This window comes from Haliotis asinina, chromosome 2 (assembly GCF_037392515.1).
Source record: "Haliotis asinina isolate JCU_RB_2024 chromosome 2, JCU_Hal_asi_v2, whole genome shotgun sequence".
NCBI lineage: Eukaryota > Metazoa > Mollusca > Gastropoda > Lepetellida > Haliotidae > Haliotis > Haliotis asinina.
This window is the reverse complement of record NC_090281.1, coordinates 36,526,908-36,539,003: the sequence shown is the minus strand read 5'-3', so window position 1 is coordinate 36,539,003 and position 12,096 is coordinate 36,526,908. Positions and strand designations below refer to the sequence as shown.

Below are 12,096 nucleotides of genomic sequence, written 5' to 3'. Positions count from 1 at the left end.
AGAAATGTTTATCTAAGGTCACATCTTTGAATAACATTTCCCTTTTCTTAAGTTCGTCATATAAACAACCGTCGAATAATCGTTTTTATCGGTTCAGTTATATTGCTAAGGTGCCAAATTGTGATATATAAGCGTTATTCGTGAAGGACTAATTAATCTGTTTAAACGGATGAATTACATAAATGATGGTATTACAGTTCAAACACACACAGATGTTTTCTTTGTACTTTAATATAGTCTTAGTGTGACTGTGGTGAGCGCATTTAGATGTCAGCTGGTCTTGAAAGTATAAGGGCTCCTGACTCGGAATGATCGGAATATTTCTCTTGCCTAAATCTGTCTTTGTACTTAGGAAACGGATGAAAGGGTGGCTCTTTTCATTGTTCGATGATTCCACGCATCCCAAGGCAACTGAATAAACCATCGTACCATTTGCTAAAACGACAGAAAAAACACGACTTGCATTACTGGAGCGCTTGGTCTTTGGAAGCTGGTCACATTTGACGTCACGAGAGGAAAGGCCACGTGACTTCCAGTGGAGTGTGCATAACGGTCGAAGCTGAGGTAACAGAAACTGTTTTCGCGATTAAGACGTAAATATTCATAATTTGTACTGGAAACTTTGGGCATATGTTGTTGATGACTTAATCTTTCACTCAGCAAATTATTGAACTTCTCTCGTATTCTCCTTTAACTGAGTTTCACGCCAGCGAGAGAGAGAGAGAGAGAGAGAGAGAGTATTGTCCCATTCGTCACCTCTCGCCCCATTCCGTAACCATTCGGCTTGTCCCGGAATAACACGAGTAGGTCACGAATGACGTAAAAGATGTGTAGAAAAAGAAATGCGATCTTGACATAAATAACTTATATTTTCATTATATAGGAAACTGATAACGTTATTCATAGATCTGACATTAAAGTTTGACGAATCAACAAGAATCATTTTGTGGGTTCAATGAAAACGATTTTAAGGACGCTTTGCGGACACTGTAACTGATTAGTGACTTGACCTCTCACAGTAATATCCATGTGACATAATGGTAAGGCACAGATTGGGATTTACGTGGTGAGGCTTTAAACAACATTGACTCCCAAACCTTAGTGACAGCGATAACAGCCACAACCATCATTCATCACATCCCGGAAGACACTTTGTTCCTGTAATACGCGACTGGTTGATGCTTATGAAGAGTTATTTCCCTTCGACTATAACCTCCATATCTTGCGTCGTTTCGTAACACAAGATACATTTACTGAAAAAAGAACACTGAAGACTATCCGTGATTTTCATAATGCTTACATTAATCTGCTACGACATTAAGAAGTATACCTCACATGATTGTATGGTTGAGTGAGTGAGGTTTTACTCCGCTTTGGGCAATATTCCACCAATATCACGGCGTAGGAACAGCAGCAATGGGCTTCACACTATCAATAACGGAATCGGGTGGTCAGATTAGCTGACTTGACTGTCACATGTCGTCGCATCTCATTTGCATACATCAACGTTCATGATGTCAATCACTGGATTTACTGGTCCAGAGTCGAATGTTTGCAGACCGTCGCTTTATGGCTGGAATATTGCCAGTGTATGCTATAGTGTGGTGTTAAGAAACAAGCTTAAGACAAACTTAAATTTTCGAGTATGTTCCTAGGTGAAGTAAACTGGCATTAACACTGTAAAAATATGTGTCGTCTGTATTTGTATCCCCTCTTACAAAATACAGTGTGAGTGAGTTAGTTACTTGGCTGAGTGCTGACGTAGCTGCCAAAGACCTCTGCCGTTCCGTTTGTCACGTGTACCTGAATAGCGAACTAACAACATGAGCATCGATCTAAGCAGCTGGGACACGATGACATGTGTCAACCAAGTCAGCGAGTCTGACCACCCGATCCCGTTAGTCGCCTCACACGACAAGCATGGGTTCCTGAAGACCTGAATCTTCACGGGTCTATTATATACTGATTGCATGCACGATCAGAAATGTTATACGGGACAGGTTATTTTAGCATCAGAAGCATGTCAACATTATAACTAAGTCATTTAATGATATATTTTCAACTAAACATTATACAGTGACTAAAACTGATTTCCTAAATAATAAAGGCATAGATACTATCCCAAAATGCTTCACCCATGCATATATTTAAATCCGATGACCTCAACACAAGTATGAAACAAACACACTTTTAACTCTTTTAATTTTGCAACAAACTTTCAGAGTACAATGTGTCAAACAAAACATCAAGAAAATAGCAACAAAGATATATGTCAACACGAAAATACTGTTTCGGTAAAACACGAGTGTATGTATATGACCATTAAAAAATCATCAGTATGTTAAACACATAATCCTGATACAGTATATCTCCTATATCAGTAAAGAATCAACAAAAAAACAAGCTTAACCTGATAGAAATTAAAAGCTTCACACATGTATGTATGTATGTATGTATGTCTGTCTGTATGTATGTATGTATGTATGTATGTATGTATGTATGTATGTATGTATGTATGTATGCATGTGTGTGTGTCTGTGTGTGTGTCTGTGTGTGTCTGTGTCTGTGTGTATGTATACATGTAGATAGGCATGTATGTAGGTATGTATGCAATTGCTATTATGTGTGTATTGGTCTGTTCTGTCAAGTATGTATTATTTGTTACCTACCTATATATACGTATTGAATAATGTGCTTCAAATGTCCGATGTACCTATGGTCTCTGTCTAAAGAAATAGACTTACACCACTAAGCTGAACAAAGGTGATCTGTCACTACCAATAACCTCACTAAACAGAACCCACCACATGCATCACACAAGCCCCAGTCTACCCACCCATTCAAGTACCAAACCCAGAACAAACCTGAGCCGTATTCTCCTATTACTGAAATTTCCTGAATGACCCAGAACGTTTCCATGCCCCTACTCCCAATACAGCCTTGACACAAAATCCTTCAATCCCAGAGCACACAAACATACCCCGAGAAGGCCCAGATTTTCTCCAAAGCCAGAACACAGTTGACCCAGAATTTCCTCCGACCCAATACATGTCTTACGCAGAAACCCCAAACTCCACATTAACATGACCAGGACCATCCAAGAACAAAACTATTTTGATATGTTTACAAGAAACAACAAAACAACAACAAACTTCGTCGAGAATTACTCAGCTGGCCTGACCATAATTGACATGACCCTCATTTAGCTTAGTATAAAATTAGTCTGACCCTCAGGTAGTATAACATGCAATAAACCTGTAACACACTGAATCTGACACGAACCCTGTAAGTACTGTACTATTAATTATCTCCAAAGTTGCTAGTTTACACACATTGCAGTTACGAACTGAAACACACCATCGTCCATCAAATGACATATTCTGCACCAGAAACACTGGGTGGGCAGAGCCATATCTTACGTATCAAAGGAAATTTCACTCACTCACCCTTCTGTCTCTCATGATGTACAAAATATCCCCTGTATACTGAGAATATTTACATAATAACGTAACGACACTCAGTGCCACATAACTGGATGGAATATTTTCAGAAAACACGTCATGTCAAACCATTCATTATGAAACTATCCTTTTAACAGTTCCTGGCTAAAGGAAATGCATTCATCCTTGTAAACATTTAAGAGACACGTTGATGATGTCATTTCTTACAGGTCGTCTTAATGGCTCCATCGCTCGTCCACATGTTTTGCTGGTAATCTTTGTACAAAGCCAAGTTTTTCCACGAATAACTATTGATGTCCACATAACTCGTTTCACTCTTGTACCATGCTCCCCTCTTCTTGGCACTGGACTCAGTATGTCGGCCAAGGCGTTCCAGTATCCCTTTCAGACGACTTGTCGGGAGCTTGTTCTGCGCACTGGCAGCAATGGCCATCTGGTTTAGAGTGAGCGAGGCGTAGCCTCCTGCCCTAGAGTGATGCCCGGAACGATGGGCGTTTGGAACCGGAACTGGATGTGGATCTGAAGATGTTGCCGGTTCCTTTGGTTCTGGGGATTGGTTGACTTTGGTATCTGGATGACTGACCGTAGGTGCTGGTTCTGGGGAAGGATTGGTGTCTGAGAACGGGTCAGTGTCAGGAACCTCAGTCTCAGGAGGCTTAGCTTCATCGCTCTTAGCTAAACATTCTGGTGTAACGTTTCCAGGACGCGCAGCTTTTGAATCCGATTGGTTGTCTTCAGCGTTTGCTTTGTTACCTTCAGGTTCTGGTTTGATGTCTTCAGGAGCATTATCACCCCCCTCCGTATCTTCTTTTGCTTCTTTTTCCGTTTGATTTGAAGGTTTTGTTTCATCTGACTCTTTCTCTATCACCGCCGTATCACTATCTGTTACGGGTCCATCTGTTACGGCTTCCTCTGTTACGGCTTCTGTTACGGCTTCACCTGAAGCGGCGCCTTCTGGTACATCTGCCACAGGGACCATCGGCTCGAGCTTAACTTCCGCATCCGCGGCAGAGACTATTTCAGATTTGGGTGCCTCATCAGCATCCATTGTTACACCAATGTATTCACAAGCCAAACCTACAGGTAACTATACGATAAAATCACCTCCGTGGCCGAGTGCGTGTCACCAGCAGCGTCATCAAAACATGAAATTCACCACCACAAACAGCTCACGATGTCGCTGACGTATCCATCGACAAATTGTCTCAGCACGGACCGTTTACTGGTTGAACGAACAATTAATTCCGATTCCCGATGTCACTGAACGGCTGTGGTGTTTTGTGTCTCCCATTCGATAGCAAAGTCGGTCTGCAGTCAAACACTACACCTACCAACCGATACGCTCCGCCTCCCAGCACACAGGAGTGTTAGCGACCCGTTGAATGTTGTCCAAGTCATTTGACATGCACGACTTGAAGTATCTAACGATGATTCAGGTTAATCCTGCCCCACGGTGGAGTAACCACATCTGTCGAGACGCGAACACATACTTCCTTGCAGATGCAAGGGTTGCTATGACCAAATGACGCACACATTTCTAAAAGTCATTTCGTAATCAACAGCTTGAGAATCTAAGAAAAGAACACAGCGTTGCGAGTATTAAAATGGCGACTTTGTGGTTCATAAGATCTTAATAGGATCGAATTACCGGCGGAAATACGCCACGGTTACTGCAAGTCAAAAGTATCTTACCGTCAATTAGTTAAGCCACCCCACACTTAGTTACAGCTCGATCGACTCGCAACGTCATTTAACGTTGGATTTAACGCCAATACCTCGCGTCTTCCCATCTAGGTATAAGGAAATTGATCCCATAAGAATCCATTTCTGACTAAAGCACATAAACCCATATCACCTCACAACGCATATCGTGCTTGAACGATTGATAAAGCTCACGTGACATAATTAATAACTTGTCCCAGGCCTCCTGTGCGACCCACCGGCGTTACCGACGTTTAACTGATCGTATTGATATGAGTGTATTGAGGTTCAGTGCGTTGTCGCGTACACGGGAGATTAGCAATGTCTATGAAAACATGAGTGGCAGGGGTAGAGTCCAATTAATTTTCTAAAGTATTGATTGCGAGATACCTCATATCTTATTTTGCTGGCGTAACCTAAATGGACTCACAAACTTGAAGTTTGTATGTGGTATAATGATATATGTAGCCGTGAAATTTACGGATACAGTTTAAGTGTCTTTGTGATATTGTGTTCATATTCATATACACACGCTAGAAACGAGAACACATATCGTGAATATTCTCCTAACATATTCTTACATTTCTCAGTAGACTAATACCTCGTTTCTGAAATAAACATATTTTACAGAAAAAAAACTGTTCATAAAAATAATCATAAAATACAATGAAAAGGAGCCCAGAGACTTTCGACTTTCTTCATCTAGACTTCTACATATTCTAGTCTTGCATAGGCTTTCTTCGATTTCTTTGTTTCAGGGTCTGTATGACAGAGCTAGTTCATAAGTGCAAGTATCACTACATCACAAGCCAGGAATATACGTATCCAAAAGCATGTTTTTGGTGCTTGGTTTGTTGATTAACGCAATACTCAGCAATATTCCAGCTATTTTGGCTGCGGTCTGTAAATGGGACAATCCAGTGAGAAGCAGCATAAGCATCGGTCTATACAACCGGGATACAATGGCACATGCCACCCACGTCAGCGAACCAAACCGCCCGATCCCGTTTATCTCCTCTTACGGTACAAGTATGGGTTGCTGAAGATCTTACCCGGATCAAATCTATCCCGGATCTTCACGGGTCCTAGACGTAACGACTGGTCGTTGTTATAGGTTAAAGACACTTCTTGTGAAAAAAAGTGGAGCGGTCGTGTAGTCACTTCCTTGGTCTGGATGTGTGTACTACTTATTCCCTGGGCACAAAAGAAAAGAGAAAAAACATGTTTTACGACATGTTTTCCCATGCAGATTTCCCATAGCAACGCAACATTCAACACGAAGCAGATGTATGTTATACTGTTATACCGATAGCCATGAGCCGTGGTTCACTAGAAGTGAAAGTCTACTGTTGGTTTAGACAGTGTAATGACTTGAAACAATGACTAGTTTGCTCCATCCGTGGGTATGTACAATAGCTGAGTTTAGCCATGAATTTCCGTACATTGCTTGAGACAGTGAGTGAGTTATGTTTGGTATTTTGATGATATCTCAGTTATATCATAGAATGTGAGCAAATGGATGAGAAAAACACGAAGCTATGTACACAGACGTTTACCATAGAGAAACATTGTGATGCCGGGATTCGAACCCACGGTCAAAGGTTTCTGGTGAGCTCAAGAGCGGCACTCTGGACAGGGAATTGCGGCGCTTCAGTTATGATCATTTTCGCTAACAGTGTCGACTCTGTAGAAAGATATCCGAGTTGACATTACATGTACGTGCTGATTCACCCTGTGCACGACATTGGATGCCAAATCCTTTAACACAGTAGACGCTAACATCGCCAACAGCTGCATTACAGCTGCAGATGTCTTAATACCTGTTATGACGTTAAATGATAAAAAGCGATGTATTATCGTGTTGTTTGTGACACACACCCAGTGTGTATACGCCACCACGTGGTAAGTGGAAGATAACAGTTTTACGTATTTATATTAACTTCAGTTTGTCCCATTACATTGCAGAACTATTTTAATATCACCGCTGTCGGTTACACGGCAACGTATGTTCACAGTGTTGTCGTCGTGCTGCACCAGATTCTTGGGTTATTAGGATCACAGGTGTCATTTCTCTGTGTCCACACATGGGTACAATGTCCATTCAATGCCTACTCATTCACCCACCATCACCCGACTTCCTTGGATATCTGGGCAGAAAGGGTGCTCCGCATCCATTCATTGTAGTGGGGCGGCGGTGTAGCCACTCACTCACTCACTCACTCACTCACTCACTCACTCACTCACTCACTCACTCACTCACTCACTCTCACTCACTCACTCACTCACTCACTCTCACTGTTTTAATGATGTGCGCTACTTAATTCCCAGTGTCTGCCAAGGCTGTCTCTACCTAATGTCCATGCTGCATGTCACACTCCGCCACCAACACTGGGGTTACTAAGTCCTGTACTACCTAGACTTCTGGCTTGTTTGTACAGATAAGACAGACAAAGATGTTTGTGTTGGCCAAACATCAGACCCCGAGTGTTACTGTTTGTTCTGACGCGATAGTGACCCACCGAGAAATGCAGTTCCTAGAAAGTGTGAGAGGCACCAGTGAAGCATCCTGGTGCGATATTTGCTTTCTGTTTTTTTTGTGCTGTGGGATTAATAAAAATGCACATTTATCATGCAGATGTCATACACATTTCTTTACACAATGCAGAGTGCATGGGTTAAGATAGGGTATTGTGTAGCGACAATGACATTTTGGAAAAATACAATAGCACCGAAGAATCTGACCCAGTTGATACTTAGAGCCTGTCCCACCTGCTCTTAATTCTACTACCATCGGTGATTAACATGACACAGCAGAGCTCAGATCGCGTTGTTCAGTTAGGCCCCGTCTAACTTTCGTCAGGACACCCAGTCGACCTAGGTGTTAGGTGGGTGTTGATGAGGGCGTTGTGGGAATGGGATGGGTGTCGTCCACACTGTCGTGTAGGTGTTGATGAGGTCGTTGTAGGGATGGGGTGGTTATTGTCAACGTGTTATGTATCGCCGTTGATGATGTATTTGCGGAAATAGTATCCTCCTAAGAGTTACCCACGTTATTTTTCACACATCCTAGCACCAGCAGCATGGTAATGACTGATCGGCCAGTCACTTCCTCTCACCTGACTGTTAGAAATATTTAGCGCAGAACAATATGTTAACTTCACAATGTTCAGCACATCTTTATAGGTGTATTTATTTATCACTTTATGCTACATTGTAGAAATTCTGTGATATAAATATACACTCACAAAACAGTTTCGCCATTTTATAATCATGTACACTAGGCACATAAAAAATGTGCATACAAAAATTTAAAATCTAAACTTGTGTAAACACATGGGGATTTGAACTCAGAGATTAGTGACATGTATTCAACATGCACGTGCCACGTTCCGTGATGTCAGTGGGGTTTTGTCCTTGAGACGCTCAATACGTTGTTGCACATGCATTCCGGGAAAGAGGAACAGCGCAAATGAATGCCACACAATACTGTCACTTATGTAAGCTCAACCCCTGTCCTTGCGACCGTTCAAAAACTATATACGGCTATTGAGACGCATAGTATGCCAAGGCCAACGCCTGCACAACGTCATGGGGCCGTAGGGTTGGTCCGTGGGGGAATGTCTCAACGACAAGTGGCTGCACATTTCCACTGCCACCGGAACACCATTTCAGCACTGGTGAGACGCTACCAGAACACAAATGACGTCATCGATCCGCCACGCTCTAGGCGTCAACGTGTAACAACGCCATGACAGGACAAGTGGATAAAGGTGACCCATCTTCGCGACAGGTTTCAGACTGTGCACAGTGATTACTGGCAGGACCATCCCAGGAGTTCGCCGTATTCACCCCAACACAATTTGACAATGTTTACGTCATCACGGACCACGACGTTCCGCCATAGGACCTATCCTGACACAACGTCATCGACAAGCTCGCCGAATGTGGTGCCGACAGTTTTGGTTGTGAAATATATTCCAGGTTTAACATTTCCCACAGTGATGGACGTCAATGTGCGTGTAGACACGTGGGACAACGTTATGTACAGGTCTTTGTTTTGGAGAGGAACCGCTTCGGTGGTTGTGGTGGTTGTGGTGGTGGTGGTGGTAGTAGTAGTAGTTCCATGATGATTTGGGGTGGGGTAACAGCACACCACGTTGATCACATTCTTCAATCTGTGGCAATTCCTTTTCTGCAACGTCATGGCCTCGGGTTAACATTCCAACCGGGCAATGCACACCCCCAACGGCGAGGGTTGCTATGGATTTCTTGCAACGCCACAACGTTGAGTTACTGCCTTGGTCTGCAAATTCAACGGATCTCACCCCGATAGAGCATGTTTTGGGTCGAGATGGATCAACCTCTACCCCGTCTTCCTCATCCGCCAGATAACGTCCTTGACCTTGCAACAGAACTGGAGAGAATCTGTCGTGACATCCCATAAGCTTTCCTTGCACGTTTAATAGGCTCTATGCGTCGTCGATGTACTGCTGTTCTCAGTGCCGAGGGTGGACATATCCGTTATTGAACTTGTGACATGATCGCTTGTGCCGTCATTGTGATTGACTTTTCAACTGATTGACTTTTCAAGACTTGTTGTGGTCTCATGATCCCTCCATTAAAGTTTATATGTACATTTGACATTGTTATCGTACTTATCAACTGGGATAATATTTTGACAATGCACAGTTTCTTTATGTGGCTAGTATAAATAGGCATCTACGGTGCCATCGTTCACTTGCACACAGTAATCTTAACGCTATAGTGGCCGCAACTCCCATACCTAAGCACTGGCTTATGACTGTCGTTGAGGAAGTGACTGTAACTCCACTACCTTAACACAGGCTTATGACTGTCGTGGAGGAAGTGACTGTAACTCCCCTACCTTAGCACAGGCTTATGACTGTTGTGGAGGAAGTGACTGTAACTCCACTACCTTAGCACAGGCTTATGACTGTCGTGGAGGAAGTGACTGTAACTCCCCTACCTTAGCACAGGCTTATGACTGTCGTTGAGGAAGTGACTGTAACTCCCCTACCTTAACACAGGCTTATGACTGTCGTGGAGGAAGTGACTGTAACTCCACTACCTTAACACAGGCTTATGACTGTCGTTGAGGAAGTGACTGTAACTCCCCTACCTTAGCACAGGCTTATGACTGTTGTGGAGGAAGTGACTGTAACTCCCCTACCTTAGCACAGGCTTATGACTGTCGTTGAGGAAGTGACTGTAACTCCCCTACCTTAGCACAGGCTTATGACTGTTGTGGAGGAAGTGACTGTAACTCCACTACCTTAACACAGGCTTATGACTGTTGTGGAGGAAGTGACTGTAACTCCCCTACCTTAGCACAGGCTTATGACTGTCGTTGAGGAAGTGACTGTAACTCCCCTACCTTAGCACAGGCTTATGACTGTTGTGGAGGAAGTGACTGTAACTCCCCTACCTTAGCACAGGCTTATGACTGTTGTGGAGGAAGTGACTGTAACTCCCCTACCTTAGCACAGGCTTATGACTGTCGTTGAGGAAGTGACTGTAACTCCCCTACCTTAGCACAGGCTTATGACTGTTGTGGAGGAAGTGACTGTAACTCCCCTACCTTAACACAGGCTTATGACTGTCGTTGAGGAAGTGACTGTAACTCCCCTACCTTAGCACAGGCTTATGACTGTCGTTGAGGAAGTGACTTAACTCCCCTACCTTAGCACAGGCTTATGACTGTTGTGGAGGAAGTGACTGTAACTCCCCTACCTTAGCACAGGCTTATGACTGTTGTGGAGGAAGTGACTGTAACTCCCCTACCTTAGCACAGGCTTATGACTGTTGTGGAGGAAGTGACTGTAACTCCCCTACCTTAGCACAGGCTTATGACTGTCGTTGAGGAAGTGACTGTAACTCCCCTACCTTAGCACAGGCTTATGACTGTTGTGGAGGAAGTGACTGTAACTCCCCTACCTTAGCACAGGCTTATGACTGTCGTTGAGGAAGTGACTGTAACTCCCCTACCTAAGCACAGGTTTATGACTGTCGTTGAGGAAGTGACTGTAACTCCCCTACCTTAACACAAGCTTATGACTGTCGTGGAGGAAGTGACCGTTACTCCCCTACCTAAGCACAGGTTTATGACTGTCGTTGAGGAAGTGACTGTAACTCCCCTACCTTAACACAAGCTTATGACTGTCGTGGAGGAAGTGACCGTTACTCCCCTACCTTAGCACAGGTTTATGACTGTCGTTGAGGAAGTGACTGTAACTCCCCTACCTTAACACAAGCTTATGACTGTCGTGGAGGAAGTGACCGTTACTCCCCTACCTAAGCACAGGTTTATGACTGTCGTTGAGGAAGTGACTGTAACTCCACTACCTTAACACAAGCTTATGACTGTCGTGGAGGAAGTGACCGTTACTCCCCTACCTAAGCACAGGTTTATGACTGTCGTTGAGGAAGTGACTGTAACTCCCCTACCTTAGCACAGGTTTATGACTGTCGTTGAGGAAGTGACTGTAACTCCACTACCTTAACACAGGCTTATGACTGTCGTTGAGGAAATGACTGTAACTCCACTACCTTAACACAGGCTTATGACTGTCGTGGAGGAAGTGACTGTAACTCCACTACCTTAACACAAGCTTATGACTGTCGTGGAGGAAGTGACCGTTACTCCCCTACCTAAGCACAGGTTTATGACTGTCGTTGAGGAAGTGACTGTAACTCCCATACCCAACACTGGCTTATATCTGTCGTAGCGGAAGTGATCGTAACTCCCATACCTTAACACAGGTTTATATCTGTCCTAGCGCTATGTAGCTGTAACTCCTGTACGTTTTCACAGGCTTATGACTGTCGTGGCTGAAGTGACTGTAACTCCCATACCTTAAAACAGGCTTATACCTGTCGTAGCGTGAGTGATCGTAACTCCCATACCTTAATACTG

The 12,096-nt window shown here is 43.6% G+C and overlaps 1 protein-coding gene across 1 annotated transcript; it reads right to left on the bottom strand.

The window, feature by feature from the left end:
- Positions 1-2,185: 2,185 nt before the first annotated feature.
- Positions 2,186-5,011, bottom strand: LOC137272514 (neurofilament medium polypeptide-like). Its single transcript, XM_067804903.1, has one exon. It carries the CDS (start codon positions 4,507-4,509, stop codon positions 3,658-3,660), a length of 852 nt encoding a protein of 283 aa, XP_067661004.1. The 5' UTR covers positions 4,510-5,011; the 3' UTR covers positions 2,186-3,657.
- Positions 5,012-12,096: the final 7,085 nt, after the last annotated feature.